We start from the raw sequence: 25199 nt of genomic DNA, 5'->3' as shown, positions 1-25199 counted from the left end.
CACAGTCCTCCACCAATTCTGACCTGCCCTACCGTCATCTCCTCTTTTTATATTGGGTTGCCCTGGTTACAAGAGGCGTTGCTACACTAAAGGGAGGGGAGAGTGTGTCTGTAGCAACGCTGTTTCAGCTAGCTAATAATGTTGTGTGGTGCGAGGCCGCATGGCCTTGGCCGATCAGTGACCCCAGGAATGCAGAGTCTGTTCTTAGATGGTTGGCATCCTCGTTCCTGGCTGCAATCTCCAAAACTGGATGCCGTGTCTCTCTCGTGCATACACTCCAACAACCGTTAAGTAGATGTGAGATAACTTGCATGAAGTCTACTTAAACAAACATTGAGTAAATATGGGATAACTAAACACTGTCTCGGACAAAACAATTAACAGAGAGAGGACTTCTCTTGAACTAACAAGAAACAAAGAACAAAGATGTTCTGTTTCTAACTTGCGAGGGCCTCTTAAAGATAAGACAAGGAAAGGGAGTATAAGGACTCCCCAAGGCTAGCCGGCACATATGTTGACTTGAGCGAAGATATGTGACCTTCGGTTTCAGGCCGACCAGCGCTTAAGCAAAACTAATTATTCTAACATTTCCCTCCTGTTTATCACATATTTGCTCAAATCCTCACATCACTGTAAACAACCACCTCTCGATTTTCAGTTGTCGGATCACATTTATGAAAACAAATATGTTTACACTCAAAAGATAAATGTCGCGTCGTCATCATTCAGAATCGCATGGATCGGGGAAAAAGTCCCCTAGCGTCTGTGTACAAATCCCGTCATGTGTACAAATCCCGTCATCAACATCATTATCATCATCATCATCTTGTCGCTCAGACTAGAGATGCACCGATCCGACTTTTTCAGTTCCGATACCGATACCGATGCCGTGGCTTTGCGTATCGGTCGATACCCGATACCGATCCGATATTATGGTTGACTTGATTGATTGATTGATTGTATATTTATTGATCCCCAGGGGTTGGGAAATTCAGGCCCCAGCCGTATTCATACCACAGAGTGGGTATACAAAAGACACACAGATGGCATGAGCGCAACTCAATAGGCTCTCATAAGGCTGCCACACAACGGTGCCACAAAGAAAGGCAGAAAGTGCTCAAGATAAAAGCCATCAAAGCAAAACAAAGCTAAAAGACAAAGGAAAAAAAGTAACAGCGGCCAACCAGCACCCCTCAATACAAGAGAACACCCCAAAACACACAAAATAGCCTCCACGGGGTCCATAGACAGGTGTAGGGGCAGTCCAGTTCAAACTTAACAAGCTACATAACTCTACATGTGGAACAGAAAAGACCAAAGGCAATGGCATCAGGCAGACTACACAGTTCTTTGCTCTAAATTAGGGGTGTCCAAACTAACGGTCCAGTTTTTATTGGCCCGCAGCAAATTCTGAAAACATAATTGAATATGGCCCGCACAAGAAGCTTGAGCTCAGCTTCTCAGTTTCCACACTAGATGGAGCCCGCCACACAAAGCGTTTGAGGTCCCATTAACACCCCCCCCGGAAGAGAAGCGAACACGCAGCGTTTCACATCCGATTAGCCCCCCCCCCATTCGGGAGAGAAGCGAACGCGCAGCCTTTGACGTCCCATTAGCAACCCGAAGAGAAGCGAACGCGCATGGTTTGACGTCCGCTTAGCAACCCGGGGAAGAGAAGCGAACGTTCGCTCCATGTTTGCGTTTGTTTAGAAAACTCTCGTGGCATGCGGCACACGTGCTGCTGGCGTATGACGTAGCCCGCGTCCCAATAGATTAAGGAAAGTATCGGCTCACAGATCGGCTGTATTGCCCGATACCCGATCCATCTATTTTGTTGATATCGGGACCGATATCCGATCCAGATATCGGATCGGTGCATCTCTAGCTCAGACCTTAGACAGATCCGAGCCATCTCGTCCTCCATGGGCAATATTGCTGTAGTGATGAGACGGTTAAACAGAGCACGCAGGCAACACAACAACATCCACACAAGGTGAGTATAGCAGCAAATACTGCAACTGATATCAAAATTGAGGACACAAGGCTTCATACTTCCCAAAAACATCCATCCATTTGTCCCACACTGATGTGTCCACACCAGAGTGCTCTTTCATCTTCGCATTGAGGGATTGCAGGCCTGCAATCGCCCTCGTCAGGCCCCCATCAGGGGCGGTGTTGTTGGGGATGAAGGTGCAGCATTGTTCTCCAAACATTGCGCAGACCCCTCCTTTCTCAGACAACAACATATCAAGAGCAATACGGTTCTGGAATGTCATTAGGGAGGTCGTGGCTAGCTGTTCATGCACTGCCTCAAGCCCCGCTTGTGTCCAATTGCCCAATTTTTTCACATTGTAGTGGATGTAATTTATTCTGTCTACGTTCTTGTTCACCGCTCACCAACAGCAAATGGAGGACTCCCGTCGCGCTGCAATTTGGTCAATTAATTCTTATTAATCAGGGACTCCTCTAGGGACTCCAATTTGATCAATTTCGGTCAGATCATCGTCGCCTCTCAAATTTAAAAATATTTTGGTTTTTACTAGCTTTCTTTCCTGATCTTGGCATGTTGATGCATATACAATTTCACTTGACTACATTCTCTGAAAGCAATGGCTTCTTCTTCTTTTTTTTTTTGTTTTTTTTTTTTTTGGTTTTTTTTTTTTGTTTTTTTTTTTCTTAATGGATGCTCTATAGAATGTTCTGTCACACATTTCACAATCCAATAGATAGATTTCACACAATCTTTGATCAATGGTGACGGTACAACATAAAGCAATGGTCACAAACCCATACATATGACATATTAAATTTTTTTTTGTCTTTACAGCTTGTTTTGCCATTAGCAATCAATTGTTTCGTTTAGCAGTTTACTCTTATACTAGTTACCTGAAACAAATTATCCACATTCACTTTAGATATATTCATCCCATTCATTAACATCTACAGCGATTGTTGACAAAGTACACATATAAACACCATAGTTTTCATGGCAGTCCAGATGTGACACAGCAGATCATCCTGCAAAGGTCAAACTGATCTTTTAAATCGCTACAATGCAGCATAACTTTTTAGGAGTGATCAATATAAGTTGTTCACTCATCTCTCCCCTACTCATTATGACTTAGTTCCCACAAATACCATATTGCTGAAGTTAACAAAGTGGCAACAAAGATGGCCACCTTACATGCAATAACGTCATTGTTCCATTTTCTTGTTCCCGGCATTTCTCTAAGAGGTAAGGCTCCCTTTGGGTCACTTTTTCCGATTGAACGTTACCTCAAAAGAAATTACCCTTTTGTAATTTGCAAGGACCACCTCAACTGACCTTTCTGCTATTTTAATGGCAGTTGACGTAATTATCAATATTCAATGTGGCCCTTCCCCTTTGGAAGAACACCAGTGTTTCATTTTCAATGCTCTTAATGAGAACGTGCTTTGTTCTTTTTGCCTTTAAAATATTAATTATAAATATAAAATGTAAATGCCAAATTTGAATCATCCTTAGTTTCCCACTTGGTTTTAAAACATTGTAATCTATATTGTCGCCCAAACAATTTTTCATACGGGGTTAAACCCACAATACTTGTAATATTTATGTACAGTTTGACCAGGTCTAAACATTTTGTCCATTATCTTCCTGTTTCTTCCATGCACTTCTTCACACTTTATACTAATCCTGCACTTCGGCGATGGTGTGCACAATGATTTTTAAGTCTTTATGGAACATTGAGCTTCTTCTCATTACTTGATTTACAAAGTGCAGCCATTATCATGAGAATTTATCTCAGAAATCCCATATCTCAGTATTATTTCTTTACATAACGTGTTTGCCACTGTTAAGGCATTCAGTGTTTTTGTTGAAACCAATTCAAACCATTTTGAGAATGCATCTTTTATGACCAGGCAGTATAACCCTGTGGATTGTGTTTAGCGCATGTTAAACAAGCTCTACAAAAAAATTTTTTGTTTTGAAATATGAATCAAATCCGTATGTTGTATAAAGCTGACTGACCTGCCCCACTATCCCTCCTCTTGAGCAATGTGACACGCACTATGGCTCAATATTGCTGCCCATTTGTATAGGTTCTTTGGTAGGATAGGTCTGTCTCCTGGTCATTTATAGATGCCATTCTCTACTCTTGCCCCTTTTTTTTTTTTTTTTTTCCATGATTGAATTTCAGTCTATGGACTTCGTCGCTGCACATCTTTAAAAACGTTTCAGGAATTTAATCTGCTTCTTGTGTGTATAAAATTTGAAGCATCTCTTGCACCACAGCTATGCGGTTCCGTGTGCAAGCTTGTTACCTCTTGAATTTAATCAGCTTCTTGTGTGTGTGCCCTGCACACGTGCATATAGCTACTTTTTGTGGCAATTGGACTGCTTCCACAACTAGCTTAGTTGTAGTTTCTTTTCAATCAGTTTCACATCGTTTATCACAAGAATCTTAGTAAAAAAAAATAAAAATAAAAATGTATGTTTTATTTTACTCAATAGTACGATTTAGAGAATCCATATGTAGTAAAGTGTTGTATTACTACATATGATTTCATCTTCATTTAATTTCGACACACCTTTCAAAATGCTTCTCAGTGTCCCAGTGCACACATGCTTTGCGTGTGTAACTGGGTGTCTCAACCCGTGTTCCACATCCTAATCTTTCCTCCCTCCAGGTGTCAAACCAATCAAGATAAAGATAAAAACTAACAAAATAACCGTCAGTAAATTAATATAATAGTCAATTCTTGTTGTTTCTTAACTTTAACTAACTCAATCACTCTCTTATTCCCAAATGCAAAAACTTGTGTAGTCTTGACACAACCAATCGACTATTTCTTCTAAATTTAGCTTTAAAATGTTGTTATTTAACAATTTTGCTTCATCCAATTCCAGAAAGCAAGTTCTTTCCATCTTTCAAATTTTATTTCATCAGGGCTAGGCATTAATGCAGTGTGGACCAGTTCCTGCCCACAAAATATTGCTTGCCTTTCTTCTCTTCTTATTCTTTTCAAAATTGCTTTTGTTTTGCGGTGCAAATCAATTCTTTTGTGCACCAACATTAGCCAATTTTAACACATAACACTGACAGCACACAGACAACACAAAAACTCACAGCTCACAAACAATACAAACAAACAACGCTGCGCAAACGTCATCCTCTATTTTGACGTTTTGGTTATACTTTTGTTTTCTCATCAGTGCCTTTTATCCTTCATGCAAATATTGTCACATCTTCCTTAAGCATCACTCTCTGAGAAAATCACACTGTCCCTGCCCCGCCCGCAGCCATAGCACCCCTCGTGCGAGGGGAGGGCGCAGCATCAATGTTGATTGGTCACAGGCGGGCCATTTCCTGCAACAACCATGATGCCGGCCCACCGCCCACACGAGCATAGCAATGGCCCACGCGGACAGCCCCGCCCCGCGACAACGCGCGAGCGCAGGCACGCTTATGAGTTTCACCTTCTCAAAGGGCAGGCCAACTTTGCTGTTGCCCTCCCCCATCATGTTCACCTTCAACATCTTTCAGTCTTCTACACAACATTTGCTGTCTCTTATTCTCTTCCTATCAAGCCACCATTCTAGTCACTGTCTGCCATGCACGTCTTATTTTCTCTACTGCCACACACTGCTCATCTTAGTTTCTCCAACCAACTTAAACACACCATCATCCACTTCTCAATTTCCCTATTATTGCTCAACAGCCTCCAGAACATTCTCCATTACTGATTTCTTCCATAGAACACACATCTCACTCGCACTCATACACACTCATTCATGAGGATCCTCTGCGCGCACACGCACACACACACACCAGCACAAAAGGATGACGCACAACATATAAGAACACATAGAACGCACTAAGAACACTTTTTTGCTTGTATTACTTGTCAGATTTATTCTCTATTTTACTTTTAGAAGCTATTTATAATTCCTTTCCATTTATTTTGCAAACTTTAACTTCAGTGTTACTTTATATTACTTTATCCTTTTAACACAAATATCTCCTGTATATTTAAGCTAATTTCTCTTTAATTTTGGCAGCCAGGTTCCCACTTCATTACATGGAAACCTGATTTGATTTGACTTTGGCCTAGTCATAACTGTCTTTGGTAATTTATGCAGTCACGTGCCATGTGACCGTTTTCCCCGCAACTCCAGCATTCTATTGGAGGTTGCACAACTTCTCTTCCTCGGCCTCTAAAGCCTTCTCTGTTGGGTATTGTTCGCCCTGCATTTTGGTAAAAAGTGTCACTATCCTGGTCTACCAAAAAAGTGTTTTTTGACGCTTTCATCTTTTTTCGTTTTTGTTTGTCTATTACTACTCTTTCTGCATGGAGGGGGTGATTTATGTATTCCTCCCGCTATGATCTTTAGTTTTGAATTTGTAGCATGTGTTTTCTCTACGTGCTTCTCTACTTTCTCTAGACCTCTCCCTTCTTCTCTAACTCTGTAAATTTTGGTTTTCTCTTGCCTGCCTACTGTTAGGCCCAGTCTCATCATCTTCCTACCTGCAATACAGTGCTTTCTGATCTCTCTCTCTCTCTCTCTCTCTCTCTCTCTCTCTCTCTCTCTCTCTCTCTCTCTCTCTCTCTCTCTCTCTCTCTCTTTCTCTCTCTGTCTCTCTTTCTCTCTTTTTCTCTTTTTCTCTTTTTCTCTTTATCTTTCTCTTTCTCTCTCTCCTTCTCTCTCTCTCTCACCCAAACATTACATCATCAGATGCCTTCTTTAATTTCTTTAAGATTTATTTATGTTGTTTCGTTTATGGCACCTCTAAGTCCTAATAATTTGGTTGTCCCTCAAATTTATATTTTTTAACCCATTTATCAAAATTTCTAAGTTGGTCGGGATCCTGCCTTTCAATTATATTCCAATCGTTACATTTTAGAGTATCTCGGATATGAGTTTTACTCTTCCCGTTCCCCATTTTAATCAATTTGGTCCCAACTGTAAAACCATAGGGGTTTCTAAAGTCGGGTGTTTCCAGTGGGATAACGAAAAGATCCTGTGGTGATTCTCACTTCTACCAGCGTTCTGGTGGAGAATCCCTGCCTATTGCGTCCACAGAACCACGTTATGTGTTCCCCACTGCTTTAATATGGAATACTATATCTAGTGATATGTATTCCCATTCACACTCTCATTCACACAGTTTTGCGTGACTTTCGGTTTAACTTCCCGCGGACTACGCTAACCCTTTTGAACGGACTTCTCCGTCGGACACCTTTGTCCTTTATTTAAACGGACCTCTCCGTTTTGTTACCTTTAGACGGACGTCTCCGTTCTGTAACTTTTCTTGGACACCTCTGTCCTTTTATTTCAACGGACCTCTCCGTTTTGGTACCTTTAGACCGGACCTCTCCGTTCTGTCCTAGGACTTTTATAGGGCACGACGAGCCCTCGGCCGCACCACACTTTTAAACAAAAACAAACTCACCCTCTGGTTCTCTTCACCTCTGCACTTCGGATTGCCTTCAACCTCTGGAACCCAGCCGGCGGAGCAGACAGCCAGCCCTTGAAAAGGATTCTAGGACCTCACCTAGGGAGGTCCTGCCGCGCGCAGTCTTTCTGGATCTCCGCTGCCGCCCGCTGGAATCCTCGGGTGTATTGGCATCCGGCTCGAAGGACCAATAAAATGTCAGGTCTAAATACCATCAGACATTTATTTACACGCTGGAAACAAAGAGGAGAAGACAACCAGTATTCTTTTGCTCGCGAGGAGAATTAGGTAGAAGGCCCAGTTCACAGTCCTCCACCAATTCTGACCTGCCCTACCGTCATCTCCTCTTTTTATATTGGGTTGCCCTGGTTACAAGAGGCGTTGCTACACTAAAGGGAGGGGAGAGTGTGTCTGTAGCAACGCTGTTTCAGCTAGCTAATAATGTTGTGTGGTGCGAGGCCGCATGGCCTTGGCCGATCAGTGACCCCAGGAATGCAGAGTCTGTTCTTAGATGGTTGGCATCCTCGTTCCTGGCTGCAATCTCCAAAACTGGATGCCGTGTCTCTCTCGTGCATACACTCCAACAACCGTTAAGTAGATGTGAGATAACTTGCATGAAGTCTACTTAAACAAACATTGAGTAAATATGGGATAACTAAACACTGTCTCGGACAAAACAATTAACAGAGAGAGGACTTCTCTTGAACTAACAAGAAACAAAGAACAAAGATGTTCTGTTTCTAACTTGCGAGGGGCTCTTAAAGATAAGACAAGGAAAGGGAGTATAAGGACTCCCCAAGGCTAGCCGGCACATATGTTGACTTGAGCGAAGATATGTGACCTTCGGTTTCAGGCCGACCAGCGCTTAAGCAAAACTAATTATTCTAACAATACTGCTCCCATTCATTGCTGCTAGTTGCTCTTCCACTCGCTCACATTGCGATGCCAACTCCAACGTGCGAGCCAAAGTCAAACCAGGTCCATCCTCGAGAAGCTTCCTCTTCACGTATTCAGAACAGCATCTGCTCAGGATAGCGTCCCTTATTTGATTGTCCTTGTCTCCTTGAAAGTCACAGTCCTTCGCAGCCTGACGTAAACGTGTACCAAACTGTTGCACCGTCTCTCCCTGATTTTGGAACAACTTGTGGAAGGATTGGCGCGCGTACGCTGCATTCACTAGGGGAACAAAGTAGGAGTCAAGTGCCCTTACTGCTGCTGCGTAGTCGGTCACCTCACCCGTGTTTGGTAAAGTGAAGAAAACATCCTGCACGTCCTGTCCCGCCAAATGCAAAAGTAGAGCGCGTCGTCTTTGTTTAGTAGCATTGGTCGTATCCTCGTTCATTATCAGTCCTTTACCGTCAGCATACAACTTGAAAGATGTTAGCCATCGTGTCCATCTTGGCCCGAGAGTAGCTGGATCAGCGTAGCAAGCAAACGGTTGTAGCTCCGACTTAGCCATGTTAGCTCAAACTTAAACTTGCTCACGAAAATCGTCGTCGTTATCTCCTCTTCCCTAGAAGGTGGACATCATCCTCGTCGCCATTGTTGTGTGCTCACCTTATACCTTTATTAGGTAATGCACTCTGAATTTAATCAGGATCCGAACCGATGTCTTTAATCACTTTTATTCATGGAACAGAGGGCCATCAACTTGCCGCTCTGTCTGCATGTTCATTTCCTGAACGTCACTCCACCACTACGTCATCACGTAGGCCCACAGTACAATATCAGTACATGACAGTCAGAAACGTAAGTTTTAGAGTAATTACTCTATAAGACAAATAATTGACTTGTAAAATGTTGGAAGCAATATATATAACACACCTCACTATGAAGGAAATTGTTGAATTTGTTGAGTGCAACTCAAGCAATGTTTTTTTTGTCCAAGTAACTATTTGTGGATCTATTGAGTAAATATTTGATAAATTATCAAACTAAAGTAACATATTTGGTTGTAGACCCATTGAGTGAACATTTGATATATTATGAAACTAATGTTGTTGTTTTTTGTCCAAGTAGCAAATTTGCAATTAGGTGTATTGAGTGAGCACTTAATGAATTACCACAAGTATGGTGCTAATTCAACGTTTTATTTTTACTTCTACTCAGGAGGGGAGCTGTATTATTGCCGCCAAAAAGGCACAGACCAGGCAGTCCAAGTGAAGGTTGTCTGTGGTGCTGAAGAGGCAAATTTTTAAGAGTTTTCATGCCAGCCCGGCAGGGGCACACACCGGGCAAAATAAAACAACACACAGCATCTCTCTGAGATATTACTGGCCAGCGATGTCTGTTGACATTAATGGGTATGTAAACAATAGAAAAAGAGTATACTTGTTTGGTCATTTTTTTTAGCCTGCAAACATAATGAATGAAACTATTCCTTTGTATCTTTTGCAAACAATTCAAAATCATTATCTAAGATCTTGCCCTTTTTGCATGCATTTATTAACAATGACTACTTTTCCACAAAACTTGCCATTGTCAGGTGTCCCAGTGCACCGAATGTCAGGCAGCCGGCATATCAATAAAAAGCCCAACAGAGGTCATGCCTATACAGGTCAGTTAATCCAAATAATGTTCTCTATTTTGACTCAAGGTCTATATAGTATTTTGTATGTGGCATACTTTATATAACTACTATTATTCTCAGCAACATCAGTTTAACACAATTTGTTTTTATAAATATTTATTTATTAGGTGTCTCAGCCATTCGAACTCTTGGGGATGGACCTCATTGGCGAACTGGCTCAGACAAAAGATGGATACCAATATATTTGCGTGATGGTCGATTATTTCACGAAATGGCCTCAAGCCTATCCATTGAGGTCGAAGTCTGCTGCTGATGTTACCGCCTGTATCCTAAAATTCGTCTACCAATTTGAGTCGCCAAAAAGGATCTTGGCAGATCAAGGCAAAGAATTTGTCAATGCAGTAAGTACAACAGTGTTTGGCAGAAATTATCTTCATCATAGCTTTCAAATACAAGTCCCTGAGGGCATATCTGGCCTGCAATTTTGTGTGGCCGATGAAAGCAACGAAAGGATGTCGAACTTCATAAAATAGCTGGAGTAAAATAAAAATAAAAACGTTTCTTACTGCTCATTGTATTTTGTCTGTGTTTTGTGACTGTTGCAGTTGTGGGTGTTGTATTTTCCTTCTGTGTATTTGTGATGCAAAGCCAGTATAGTGATAGGATCCCATTCTCAAACACTATTTCACTGCAAAATTCCCCAACTCAATTACCGTATTTTCCGCCCTATTAGGCGCACCGGGGTATAAGGCGCACCTTCAATGAACGGCCCATTTTAAAACTTTGTCCATATATAAGGCGCACCGGCCTATAAGGCGCATAAAATAGAAGCTTTACTGCAACAAACTGAGGTTGACTAGGGTTGCGGTATGCACCCACTAGCCAATAACCAACGAGCCCTCTGTAAACAATTGCGTTTCTAAAACGATCTCCTATAAAATGATTGGAACTGACTAAAGTTCAATCTAACGCATTGGTACTACTTACCTATGTTTCCCTTCCATATCGATCCGTAGATTTACTCGAAACATGAACAGAGCAGCCTATTTTGACATGGAATAGCCTTGTGCGTATAGCAGCTATCGTTATAGCATTAGCCATCCGCAAAAACCCATGACCCTCAGCTCGCAATCTCCCATGAGCCTCAGCAAAGTGTAAACAATCGCGTCTCTCAAACGAGCTCCTATAAAATGATCAGAACTGACTAAAGTTCGATCTAACGCATTGGTACTACTTACCTATGTTTCCCTTCCATATCGATCCGTAGATTTACTCGAAACATGAACAGAGCAGCCTATTTTGACATGAAATAGCCTCGCGCGTATAGCAGCTATCGTTATAGCATTAGCCATCCGCAAAAACCCATGACCCTCAGCTCGCAATCTCCCATGAGCCTCAGCAAAGTGTAAACAATCGCGTCTCTCAAACGAGCTCCTATAAAATGATCAGGACTGACTAAAGTTCGATCTAACGCATTGGTACTACTTACCTATGTTTCCCTTCCATATCGATCCGTAGATTTACTCGAAACATTAACAGAGCAGCCTATTTTGACATGAAATAGCCTCGCGCGTATAGCAGCTATCGTTATAGCATTAGCCATCCGCAAAAACCCATGACCCTCAGCTCGCAATCTCCCATGAGCCTCAGCAAAGTGTAAACAATCGCGTCTCTCAAACGAGCTCCTATAAAATGATCAGAACTGACTAAAGTTCGATCTAACGCATTGGTACTACTTACCTATGTTTCCCTTCCATATCGATCCGTAGATGTACTCGAAACATTAACAGAGCAGCCTATTTTGACATGAAATAGCCTCGCGCGTATAGCAGCTATCGTTATAGCATTAGCCATCCGCAAAAACCCATGACCCTCAGCTCGCAATCTCCCATGAGCCTCAGCAAAGTGTAAACAATCGCGTCTCTCAAACGAGCTCCTATAAAATGATCAGAACTGACTAAAGTTCGATCTAACGCATTGGTACTACTTACCTATGTTTCCCTTCCATATCGATTCGTAGATTTACTCGAAACATGAACAGAGCGGCCTATTTTGACATGAAATAGCCTCGCGCGTATAGCAGCTATCGTTATAGCATTAGCCATCCGCAAAAACCCATGACCCTCAGCTCGCAATCTCCCATGAGCCTCAGCAAAGTGTAAACAATCGCGTCTCTCATACGAGCTCCTATAAAATGATCAGAATTGACTAAAGTTCGATCTAACGCATTGGTACTACTTACCTATGTTTCCTTTCCATATCGATCCGTAGATTTACTCGAAACATTAACAGAGCAGCCTATTTTGACATGAAATAGCCTCGCGCGTATAGCAGCTATCGTTATAGCATTAGCCATCCGCAAAAACCCATGACCCTCAGCTCGCAATCTCCCATGAGCCTCAGCAAAGTGTAAACAATCACGTCTCTCAAACGAGCTCCTATAAAATGATCAGAACTGACTAAAGTTCGATCTAACGCATTGGTACTACTTACCTATGTTTCCCTTCCATATCGATCCGTAGATTTACTCGAAACATTAACGGAGCAGCCTATTTTGAAATGAAATGGCCTCGCGGGTACAACAGCTATTCGGTGACGCCCCCTGACTACAGTTACCGTAATGCTGGGAAGCGATGCGACCTTGTAATTTACTAGTCGTACTAAAACGTACTAAAACATTTTGGCAGAGCACTGTGTACAACCAGTATGGATCAACAAATTCATCACTTGATCCATATATAAGGCGCACCGGACTATTCCCCCTACCATTGACCCCTTCCAGTTTGCGTACCGAGCCAAACGGTCCTCTGAGGATGCCATCTGCTCTGCCCTCCACTCGGCCCTCACCCACCTCGAGAGAAGGGACTCGTATGTGAGATTGCTGTTTGTGGACTTCAGTTCTGCCTTCAACACCATTGTGCCACAACGCCTCATCAGCAAACTTGACACGCTGGGCCTCAGTACCTACCTCTGCAACTGGCTACTGGACTTCCTCTGTCAGAGGCCACAGGTAGTACGTGTTGGCGACAAAATCTCCGCCAGCATCACGCTGAGCACGGGGGCCCCCCAAGGCTGTGTGCTCAGTCCGCTGCTCTTCACCCTCCTGACGCATGACTGCACTGCAACCTACAGCGACAACCGTATAGTGAAGTTTGCTGACGACACGACTCTGGTGGGTCTCATCACCAAGGGAGACGAGACTCAATACAGGCTGGAGGTTGACCTTCTGACCACGTGGTGCAGGGACAACAACCTCCTGCTGAACGTCGACAAGACCAAGGAGATTGTTGTGGACTTCCGGAAGGGTCACACCCAACACCTGCCGCTGACCATCGACGGTGCTGTGGTGGAGAGAGTGAGCAGCGCCAAGTTCCTGGGGGTGCACATCAGTGAGGATCTCTCCTGGTCCACCAACACCGCATCACTGACAAAGAAAGCCCAGCGCCGCCTGTACTTCCTGTGGAAACTCAGGCGAGCGAGCGCCCCTCCGGCCGTCATGACTACATTTTACCGCGGCACCATTGAGAGCGTCCTCTCCAGCTGTATTGCTGTTTGGGGTGGCGGCTGCACTGACTACAACTTGAAGGCCCTGCAGCGCATAGTGAACACGGCTGGTAAGATTATTGGTGCTTCGCTCCCCTCCTTGAAGGACATTTACACCTCCCATCTCACCCGCAAGGCGACCACGATTGTGAGTGATGTGAGTCACCCCGCTCACTCTTTGTTCAAGCTTCTGCCCTCTGGGAAGAGGTACAGAAGCCTGTGCTCCCGCACCACCAGACTCTCAAACAGCTTCATACTTCAGGCAGTCAGGATCCTGAACTTGCTTCCCCGTTCTGCGTAGCGTCCTGTACTTTTACTGTCTGTATGCACACTGGCTTTTATTCGTTGTGTTATCTATTTATTTATTATTTATTGTTACTCTTATTTATTGTTTGTGCCTCCTTGTTTTTTATATTGCGTTGTTTACTTGTGTGTCTATCGTGTAATATGTCTTGTCACCGTGGGATAGGGAAAACGTAATTTCGATGTCTTTGTGTGTCTCGGCATGTGAAGATGTTGACAATAAAGCAGACTTTGACTTTGACTTTGACTTTGACAGTAACACATGCAATGATCCGACGGTGAGCGAGGGGCAGACAGGACTTAAATACAAAACACGTTACATTGATTGAGGTGACACAGGAAGGGAGGGGCGACGCGAACAGAAACTATAGCAACCTAAAAACCCAAAAATAAGGCACACTGTTGACTTTTGATAAAAAATTAGGTTTTTAGGTGCGCCTTATAGGGCGGAAAATACGGTACTTATTCTTTCCCCTGGCAACTGCAGATCAACAAGAGAGTATGTGAAATGCTTGACATAAAAAGAAGCCTTTGCTCACCATACCACCCTCAAACTAATGGGTTGGTGGAAAAATTAAATGGGACAATTCAAAGGTGAGTATAATTCGTTTACGCACATTAATCTTTGACAATTTCTTGTTATGATGTTGCTCGTGAGTTTGTTTTTGTTTTCAGGGCACTTTCAAAGTAAATAACATGCACTATAAAAACTGTTAGGTCAGAAAAAACACATTTTGGTTTAAAAATTGTTATTGGAGTCATTTATATACAATTCTCCAAAATCAATAAAAAAAAAACAACAACACTGTCACCAGCGCGATTTTAAAACTGATTTTGTTTTTTAGAGCTCTGAGCAAAGTGGTTTGTCAGCATCCAGAAAGCTGGGATGAATATTTGGATCCAGTTATCTTTGGTCTCCGGACCAAAAAATGACGACAAACTACTCGCCTTACTTTCTAATGTTCGGCAGAGAGGCACGCTACCCCATTCAAGTGCTAGAACACTACGAGGTAAGATTTTGGCACATCAAGATCCATTACAAGGATATACAGTATCATGGAGAAGTTTTTATACGATCAAGGACAATTTGCTTGTTGAATTTGTTTAGTTACATCTTAATTGTAAAACACAAATATAAAACTAAAATTTGTTGACACTTTAATCATGACAGCAAATGTTTGCTTTTTCTGAAGGTTGATGGCACTGTGGAGCATGTGGTGAGGATCGAAGTTACGGCACAAGACCATAACGAACAAGACCAACTATTTGAGCAAGTTAGAGAGCACATTAGAAAAGCGCAGGAAAAAACAAGGGACCCAAAAACAACCTCAGGGACCACACCAACTGTACACATCGGAGATCTTGTTCTAAAACAAAATATCAGGTCTCAACAAAGAAAGGGAGGAAAATTGAACCTCAATTTTTTGGGGCCATACAAAATTGTGGCGATTGAGGGCAAGACAGCTGACCTCCAGGATGAGAATGGAACCTTGGTCCCCAAAATAAACATTGACCACCTAAAACCATACAAAGAAAATAAACAAAAAGTGCCTCATAGGTATGAAAACAAAAAAGGAGCATCCTCCTGGATGACACAGTCACCATCCCCACCAGCCTCAGCTCCTCCAGCCACTGCTCCTCCAGCCACTGCTCCTCCAGCCGCAGCTCCTCCAACCACCGCTCCCTCTTCCACTGCTCCACCAGCCGCAGCTCCTCCAAGCACCGCTCCCAATGCCACTGCTCCACCAGCCGCAGCTCCTCCAAGCACCGCTCCCACTGCCACTGCTCCTCTAGCCTCAGCTCCTCCAGCCATTGCCCCCTCTGCCACTGCTCCTCCAGCCTCAGCTCCTCCAACCACCGCTCCCTCTCCCACTGCTCCACCAGCCGCAGCTCCTCCAACCACCGTTCCCTCTTCCACTGCTCCACCAGCCGCAGCTCCTCCAAGCACCGCTCCCACTGCCACTGCTCCTCCAGCCTCAGCTCTTCCAGCCATTGCCCCCTCTGCGACTGCTCCTCCAGCCTCAGATCCTCCAACCACCGCTGCCTCTCCCACTGCTCCACTAGCCGCAGCTCCTCCAACCACCGCTCCCTCTCCCACTGCTCTACCAGCCGCGGCTCCTCCAAGCACCGCTCCCACTGCCACTGCTCCTCCAGCCTCAGCTCCTCCAAGCACCGCTCCCACTACCACTGCTCCTCCAGCCTCAGCTCCTCCAGCCACTGCCCCCTCTGCCACTGCTCCTTCAGCCACAGCTTCTCCAGCCACGGCTCCCTTTTCCCCTGCTCTTAATACCGCAACACCACCACGACTGTCTTTGACTTTTGGACAAACGAGGGAAAATGTGGACAAATGTAAGATGTATTTATGATAAAACTGTAAACATATTAAAACATACATTATGGATATGTGGCACATAGGTCTTGTACTCACAAAGTGTTTTATAAATGCCACTTGCTGCTATGGAATGAACCACATTTCCAATTATATTTTGAGGTATTGTTCTGACTTATTTTTGGCAGACGTTCAAGATGCCTGGAAGGGAAAGCACATCCATGTTCTCCTATCAAAAATCGGGGCGTACAAATTGTTCTTTTGGGACATTATGGACGTTAGACCCAATTCTGAGCTGGAATCGGAGGTAAAATTATGTTTTCATATCTGAAACTTAGGTTTGTCTTAATTGGCAGCACTTTATTTTTTTTGTGTGGAGGGGTAATATTTTCTGTTTCAATTTGTTTGCCGTTTCAATTACAGGTTATAAACGCGTACCTCCTGTTGTTGGTGAACAAACGCAACAGAATCAGCGTGGAAAAGTTTTCCTATATTGACTCATTTGCAATGACAAATCTATGGAATGGAAAGAACCAGATACTCAAGATGTGTCTGTATTAATACTGTGTACTTAATTATATCTTGCGAAATAATCAATGAAGTTAAGAAGTTAAATGTCTTAATATTGTTGTCGGGCCAATTAGTGGTCCACGGACACCCAGTCCCAAGGTGGGCTCTATTCTTTGACCAGTTTGAGTTCTCTCTCTCCTACAGCCCGGGTTCCCGCAACGCGAAGGCGGATGCCCTGTCGCGTTCGTTTCCTGGCGGGGAGGAGGGACGGGGTCCGCCTCCCACTATTCTCCCGAGCTCGGTGCGGGTGGCGGCACTCATGGGAGATTGAACGCCAAGTGGAAGCCGCATCACGCGATCAACCTGGCCCCAGCAACTGCCCGGAAGGTCGCCTGTTCGCCTGAGGGCTTGCGCTCGTCCGTGCTGCAATGGGCACACGACTCACGCCTGGTCTGTCATCCCGGAGCTGCGTGCACGAGGTATGTGGTGGCGCAGCGTTTCCGGTGGCCCACCTGGCAAGTGGACACCAGCGATTACGTCAGAGCCTGCTCAATATGTAACCGCTGTAAGACATCTACTCGTCCTCCGGCCGGGCTGCTCCAACCCTTGCCGGTTCCCCGGCGTCCCTGGTCTCACCTGTCCATCGACTTTGTCACGGGCCTTCCCCCCTCGGAGGGGAACACGGTGGTCCTCACGGTGGTGGACTGGTTCAACAAAATGACGCACTTCATTCCTCTGCCTAAGCTTCCCTCCGCGAAGCAGACTGCGTCCAACATGGTGCGGGAGGTGTTTCGTCACCACGGCCTCCCACAGGACATCGTGTCGGACCGTGACCCGCAGTTCGCGTCCACCTTCTGGGCAGAGTTCTGCCGACTCCTCGGCGCTACGGCCAGCCTCTCGTCGGGGTTTCACCCTCAGTCCAACGGTCAAGCGGAGCGTCTGAACCAGGAGCTGGGCAGGTCCCTCCGATGCATGGCCGCCGGGGACCAGCGTGGGTGGGTCCAACAGCTGCCTTGGGTGGAGTACGCCCACAATTCCCTCCCCAGCTCGGCTACGGGACTGTCGCCCTTCCACCGCGTCTTCGGGTACCAGCCGCCCTTGTTCGCCCACCAGGAACGTGAAACGGCGTGCCCGTCGGCCCAGGCTTGTGTCCGCCGTTGTCGTCGTGCCTGGGCAAGGGCCCGGACTGCTCTGTTTCAGGCTGCGCCGGCCCCGGAGTACAGAGTGGGCCAACGGGTGTGGCTCTCGACGCAGGATTTGCCGCAGCGAAAGGGGTCCTGCAAGCTGGCGCCGCACTTTGTTGGACCGTTTCCCATCCAGAAGGTGATCAGCCCGTCCGCCGTCCGTCTCCTCCTTCCGGAATCCATGAAGGTACACCCCACGTTCCACATGTCCCGTGTGCGGCCCGTCTTTGAGAGCGCATTGGTGCCCGTGCCGCCGCCAATACCTGGTGGATTGGGAGGGCTATGACGACGCCCACCGCTCCTGGGTCCCGAGCTGCTGGATCCTCGACCGTTCGCTCATCGCGGAGTTCCATCGCTGTCACCCGGGCCCCCGGTGCGGACAGCCGAGGACGGTTGAGGGGCCCAGGGGTAAGGGCCCGAGGCGGCCTTGTCCGCCGGTGCCGCAGTCTTCTGCCCCCGCGTTCATCGATCCTGCGTCCGACGAGGGATCAGACGTTTCGACGGAGTACTCGTCCAGGGGGTTGCCTTCCTCTGCCTTATTTTTTTTTTTGTGTTTTAGTGCTCTGGGGACGTCAGGAGCCGTCCCTTGTGGGGGGGGTTCTGTCACGTACTGGCGCCACCTGTGACAGGACCACGCCCCCCTATCAGCGGAATCGCCGCCACCTGCCACAGCCTCATGGACAGCGCTATATCAACGCCGCCAGCGCAGACCAGATTGTCCGTCTGTCCCGTGATGTTTCGCTCTCCGGTCCACGACAAACTGACGTCCGTGAAGAAATCGAAGATACAGCAGAACCGCTTGTTTCTCCAAGCCGATCGCCGATCCAGCGCCGGCTCCAGCTTCGCCCACCCGCAATAAAGGTCTCTATCGTTACGCACTTGGCTGTACTCTCCACTCCCTTGCACATAAGCATTGGAAGCTGGCGGTAAAGAAATGTTTTAATGCCACAAGAGGAGTAACATTACAGCAAAAAATATATAGTTATGTGCAAAATGTTTAATAATTCATGCATATGAATAATAAAACCTCATTTTTTGTGTTTAAAATATAGGCAATCATGCCAAGAGAAAAAAGTTCCTTCCTATTTGATCCTCTTGGTGAGTCTCAAATGGACATTACAAAATGCCTGGAATCAACAGCTTCTAAAAGTCAGAGTACGAATGTGATATCAACATTTAACTGAAGATGTGCACTTTCTTTTGAAAGTGGACTAGGTTTTTGTTTTTACCAGTACAAATTATGTAATTGACGGATAAAACTTGACATTTGTGATAATATGAACTGGCTCTTATATTTCAGGGTGTTCATGCGCAAGAAAGGGTGCAATGTTTCCAGGTGGACTTGCGGCACTGGCAACAAGATTCAACCTCTCGTGCTGTATTTGCTTTGAAAGTATGCATTTGATTTACAGACTAGATTTACCAAACTCATATCACTCAATTATGCAAAACCTTAATCAAACATTACTCAAAACTAGAAAACTAATTTAGAGTTCATACAACAAAAGACTAAAACAAGTTATTGTCTGACAGCAGATTTTGTTGTGTGATATATATAGGCTAAAGATGGCAAACATTTAAAGCATTCTTTATGCACTGTAAACATCTGACATTGTCTTTTTCAGTTTGCAGAACATCTTTCAAATAAAGAAATAGATTTCTCAGTAAAAGCACATGATGTAAATAGGTACAGGCTGCAAATTGCCACCACACTTCTAGTATTAGAGACTGGTAAGTAATATCCACCCAAGAGATGTTATTGCCACCCAAAGTATGGTCCTGACTGTGCTATCAATGCTATATACAACTTCTTCTTCTGTCTTTGTTTTCACAGATGATTTATCTAACTTGTGCTTTGTTTGTGGGGAAGCGACACATGACACAGACAACAGATGCTGTATGCACACTTGCTCCATTTTTGCTCTTATTTATTATGTTATTTGTTTATTTATTATTTATTCACAGTTTGTGCCTTGTTTTTATTTGTTTGTGTTGTTTACTTGTACGTATATTGTGTACTATGTCTTGTCACTGTGGAATAGTAGTGTGAACAAAATTTAAACTGTATGTATCTTGTCATGTGAAGAAATCGACAATAAAGCAGACTTTGACTTTGAGATGGGTAATTATGTCAGGTCTTGTCAGTTTTATGTGTTAGTCTCGTCGTACTGAGTCGTGCGACAAGTACAGCAGGCAGGTTCTGCTCGACATCGGCGAAAGCGAGTTTTGTGGTGTTCTGGACTTTGAAGCGGAAACATTAAAAGAGCTCGAACTCCTTCGTCCTGTAACTTCGCCGGACTCGCTTGCTCTGGTTGGGAAGCGTTGGCAGCGGTGTGCGAGGAGGCTGAAGAGGGGCAAGCGCGGGGGCGTCTGGGCCAGGCTGGCGGCCAACCCAGCCCGCCCGGCCGTGCCTTCCATTCTTCTGGCGACTGTTCGATTGCTGGACAACAAAATGGATTACATTCGCCTGCTGAGGTCTACAAACCGGACAGTGTGTAACTGCTGTGTGCTCGTGTTTACTGAGACTTGGTTGACCGTCAACATTCCGGACTCTGCTGTACATCTGGAGCGGCTAGCGGGCTATCGGGCGGACCGGGCCATTGTACAAGGGGGAAAATCTCGAGGAGGTGGAATATGCGTCTACATCTGTGACGAATGGTGCCGGGGCTCTGTAGTGGTATGCAAGCACTGCTCGCCACTGGCGGAGTTTGTGATCATTAAGTTAACTTTTTTCATTAACTTTTTACCTGCCAAGGGAATTTACTGCGATTCTGCTTGTCGCGGTATACATCCCGCCTTCCAACATCGAAGGCGACAGGATCGCGGCTCTTAGTGAACTGTACCAGGCTGTCAGTGAACAACAGACGGCGCACCCCGACTGTTTCACCATCTTCGCTGGGGATTTTAATCATGCTAACCTGAAGTCTGTTTTTCCGGGGCTTCACCAGCATGTTAATTTTCCAACATGTGGCCACAGCTTCCTGGACCTGGTCTACTCTTCACATAAAGGAGCTTTCAAAGCCGCCCCCCTCCCCCATCTTGGACTTTCTGACCATGTCACTGTTATGCTTTTGCCCGCTTACAAATGGTGAAAGCATCCAGGCCGCTTCGCAAGCGAATTAGAGTGTGGCCTGAGGGTGCTTCTGATGCGCTTCGTGACTGCTTTGGCTCTACTGACTGGGAAATGTTTAAGTCAAAGTCAAAGTCTGCTTTATTGTCAATCCCTTCATATGTCAAGACACACAAAGAAACCGAAATCCCGTTTCCACTATCCCACGATGACGAGACATAGTACACGATAGACATACAAGTAGACGACACAAAATAAAAACAAGAAGGCACAAACAATAAATAATAAATCAATCAATAAAAAAAAAGCCCGTCGACGTCCAGGACTCACCGTTCTCAAAATGGGAGGGGGGCACAAATTCTCAAGGCTTGACATTTTTTATAGAGTTCCTGTTACAATTTTTATCCAACCTCCCCACCATCTGTCACTTTGCTTGGGACAAAAGAAAGGAAATTTCTTCTCAATTATTCATTCAAATCAATTCACTCAAATCATTCTCGTTATAAAAGATTTGATCACAAAACGTGTGTGGCTTTTTCTTAAATGAACACATTTGACATTGCTATAGTGGCATCTTTTAATTACCTATATTGTGCTGTCATTTTAAAGCAAACTAATGAATGCAACAATATTAATTTGCTTTGAAAATACCTAAGTAATAAAATTGATGGATGGAGGAATGATGATCACAATTAAGTAGAAAGTCTCCTTTGTAATATATACTCCTTGTAGTCTGTACCCAAAAAGAGGAGTTTCTTTGCATCGAGGTTTATGCAAAGAGCTTACGTAATTATATTGTTGCTTTTTGACGAAGTGTATGAGTGTTCCGTCTGTACGACTGGTCTTTGAATGCACCCCACTTCAATGGCAGAACGCGGATGAATTTAAAGACATCAAATGAGAATAATCCTTTATAAAAATTAAAATTGACTGACGCAAACGTGATTTCTTCATGTTTTTATTGAAAACAACATAGTGCTGACGCCGTACGACGCCGTACGACTTCGGTTTATCACTTCCCAAATAAGGCGTGCGCGGTCCCGCGGCAGCGGGAACAAAATCTCACGGGGGAACCAAATCAAGCACAACACCTGTTGGAGCTCGTGGTGCGCAGGGCGCTGCAGAGGGGCGACGAGAAATCTACGGAGGAGAACGGCCAGCTCCTTGGAAACGAGCTGGTATGTGACGTCAGCGCCCGCCTCAACGTGTCACCGGGTCAACTGTGCATGCCCCGAGGGCGTGTGCGTCGTGGAATTGGATGACCCATCTGGTGATTGTCTATATCAGTGCTTCTCAATTATTTTCTGTTACGCCCCCCCCCCTTAGCAAGAAGAAAACTATTCGCGCCCCCCCCTCCCCACCGTGACTATCCTAACTTGTCTTGCACTGTCGCAAACGTCACAGAAGTAACAATGAGAGCGCCACTGCCCCCTGCTGGGAAGATGCGCAATTACACTTTATTCTAGTACTGCAAAAAAAAAAGCCTGTTCCCAAGGGTCACACGCGCCCCCCCAGGTATAGCACGGCGCCCCCCAAGGGGGGCGCGCCCCACTATTTGAGAAGCACTGGTCTATATCAAGATTCAAGAGTTTTTATTCGCCATGTTTGAGCATGCCAAACAAGGAATTTGACTTCGGTAAAACACACCCTCTGTTCAACATTTAGGTGACTAACAACACTCAGGACATGGGTAAAAATTGACGAATATTCTCAAACATCCCCTGATCTTAAACTCCCAGGAGGGCAAGGAAAAACTCAATACTCCTACTAGGGCAAATGTGAAACCTTGAGAATAGACTATAGATGTGAAAAATGGCAAAAACTGTGTAGACAAATTCAAAAAGGTGTGAAAAGCAGGATGTTATTGCACAGTAATGACTCAGAGACTCTATGAGTGGTGTGAGTTCGTCAGAGCAACAGCCTGGGGGGAGAAGCTGTCTCTGTGTCTGCTGGTTTTTGCGTACTGAGCTCTATAACGCCGTCCGGAGGGGAGTAGTGTAGTGTATTTTTATTCTGGTATCATGCAATGTTTATCTCACTAGTAAGCCTAAGTGTGACCGGGTCATGTTCGGGTCAGGTTCGTGTGGGATTGTTTGGGGCTTGGTCCAGGAAGGTAGACTCGTTGGCGCCAGACACATCTGGCTTCCATTAACAACTGCTAAGATACACACGATGTAGAGATGGGGAGGCAACTGCGGGGTCATAGGTCAGCCAACAGCCCCATCTGCGCGCTCCCGCGTGGAGGGAAGCGCAAGAGTATAAGGTTTAGGACGAGAGTAGACAAAGGAACTCGACATCTTGGCTAGGGCGCGAGACACTTCTCTCTGACATCGGTTGAATAAAATCTTTCCCCAATCAGCCATGTGTGACTGAAGTTTTCCTTCCCCAAGCCAGCCACTTTTTCACCATCTTGTTTGGAAGACCAGCTGACCATCGAAGAGAATTCACCACAATTTTGGCGTCACAAACAGTTCTCTTGTCCTTCGGGGAGCCCTCGCCCGCCTGGGTGCGAGCATCGAGCGTCCGGCCGGCAGGCTGAGTTTGAGGTGAGAAGCTTCCACTCACAGTATCGCAATGTGCTCGTGCCTGGTGTGGGGGGGGATGGAGTGGCTTCTAAGCGGGACAGTTAACGGGCCTGGTGTGCCAGTGGCTGGCAAAAAGGGGGGGGGGATTTGTCTCCCCTAGCTGGATGTCGACGAGATGTGGATTTTGAAAGGGGGGAGTAGCCCCAATAGAAAAATGAAAATGTTCAATAAAAATAAAAAAGGAAAAAAGGCAAATAAAAATAGAAAAAAAATAGCTTAAGACTTAATGGGGAATGTGCACAACAGTGTGAGTGACATGTCTGGTGTGAATGGTGAATGAGAAAGAAAAATGCCCTGAGAGAGAGGGCACGTGTAACAGGACAGGATGTCTGGGACATCGCTGATCGGCTGTCACGAGAGAAGAATAATAGAAAGTCCCATAAAACGTGGACTTTATTTTGGCTACAGATCCGATGGAGGATGGAAATTTTAGCTGTGTGATTGAGGCGAAAACGCAGGTACGATTGAACACTGTGTGCGACAAGAGACGTGCACCACCAAGCCACCGGAGGCACAATTCCCGGGGTCGTGCTGGGACGTTGAGATCACACTCAATGTGGTCGTTGAGATGTTCGGTGGGGGCATTTGTCTCTATATATAGGTCGCACGAAAAAGGGAGGCTTGCTGCAGACCGCAATTGGCAAAGCGGAGGAGTGCGCAGCCTTGGCATCCGTAACTGTGTGAACGAATGTGGGAAAATTACCGGCTGGGTCTGGGACCAGGGTGCCGAAAAGAATGATACGCGCAGACCACGTTATTTGAGCATTGATCAGATTAGGAGTTTGTGCGGGTTGCAAGGTTCCCCCGGCTGACAGCTGGTGCGTTAGCCGCTTAGAGAGATACTCTTCGGGCAATTTACCGGGGCGAACCGGTGCGCTGCGGTCGTACCCAAGTTGTCACGGTCCGATTCCGATTGGCGAGGCGCACTGTAATAGCACACACTCCTGTCAAAGTCTGATAAAATTTACGGCTTGCAGCAGACCGCAATTGGCAGAGCGGAGGAGTGCGCAGCCGATAGAAATTGGAAAACGTGGAAAAAGAGGCCTCAGGTGGTTTAATTTTGGTATACCATGTAAGAAAAGTAATTTGTGTGCACACTGAAGTTAAAAATCTGCAGTATAAGGGGAAATGCAAAGCGCTCTTAGGGGAAACAAAGACAAGAAGTGCAAAGGGCATGTTTGTACGTGCACCTGCGCACGGTAAGAAGACACAGAATGACCAAACCGCATGGAAGCGGTTAGTGAGAAGCTACATGAGAGATGGATTCGAATCCCTTTGCCTGTGTTCTATGTTCGTGCGTAATGTCTGTAAAGTTTCTGTCAGTTGTCGTCGTTCGTCTGAGCTGTGTGCGCGCTTGGTGTATGGGGTGCGCGTGCGTGCGGGTGCGTGTGAGTGTGTGAGCTCTGCGTGCGCGCTGTGTGTATTGAGCGGGCGTGCGTGCGCGCGGATGGGTATGTGCATGTGCGGTTGTGTGCGCGCTCGGTGTGTGTGCGTTTATGTGCACACGCATGGGGGAAGGAAGACGGCATGCATCAGAGAATGTTCAAGAAAGGAGGGGGCCCTGGGTGCTCCAAGGCGCGGAATGGTGCTATATCGGCGAGGGTGGGGGCCGGCAAGACGCGCGGGCCTGGCCAGACCGTGCCGTCAACATTGATACGCTGACCCCCCCCCTTGTCCGGGCGCGCTGTGCCGAGGAGCCCGCAAAG

The 25199-nt window shown here is 45.6% G+C and overlaps 1 protein-coding gene across 6 annotated transcripts in view; it reads left to right on the top strand.

Annotated features, from left to right (window-relative positions):
- LOC133169427 (uncharacterized) overlaps positions 1 to 19955 on the top strand; it is a 28086-nt gene extending 8131 nt beyond the window's left edge. Inside the window, exons 2-11 of one of the 6 annotated variants that reach the window (XM_061301634.1) lie at positions 9549 to 9742; positions 9925 to 9996; positions 10137 to 10370; positions 14661 to 14825; positions 15009 to 16164; positions 16333 to 16451; positions 16859 to 18699; positions 18891 to 18936; positions 19139 to 19231; positions 19673 to 19955. In XM_061301634.1, coding sequence (XP_061157618.1) covers positions 14745 to 14825; positions 15009 to 16164; positions 16333 to 16451; positions 16859 to 18124 — 2622 coding nt within the window. In that variant the 5' untranslated portion in view covers positions 9549 to 9742; positions 9925 to 9996; positions 10137 to 10370; positions 14661 to 14744 and the 3' untranslated portion in view covers positions 18125 to 18699; positions 18891 to 18936; positions 19139 to 19231; positions 19673 to 19955. Of the gene's footprint in view, positions 1 to 822; positions 1994 to 8676; positions 9189 to 9548; positions 9743 to 9924; positions 9997 to 10136; positions 10371 to 14302; positions 14410 to 14660; positions 14826 to 15008; positions 16165 to 16332; positions 16452 to 16858; positions 18700 to 18890; positions 18937 to 19138 lie in introns of those variants that run through there. The other 5 variants (XM_061301633.1, XM_061301632.1, XM_061301631.1 and 2 more) reach the window with 5 other exon arrangements.
- The last annotated feature ends 5244 nt before the right edge of the window (positions 19956 to 25199 follow it).

The sequence above is a fragment of the Syngnathus typhle genome, linkage group LG16 (genome assembly GCF_033458585.1).
Source record: "Syngnathus typhle isolate RoL2023-S1 ecotype Sweden linkage group LG16, RoL_Styp_1.0, whole genome shotgun sequence".
NCBI classification, from domain to species: Eukaryota; Metazoa; Chordata; class Actinopteri; order Syngnathiformes; family Syngnathidae; genus Syngnathus; species Syngnathus typhle.
This window is presented reverse-complemented; position numbering and strand designations above follow the sequence as displayed.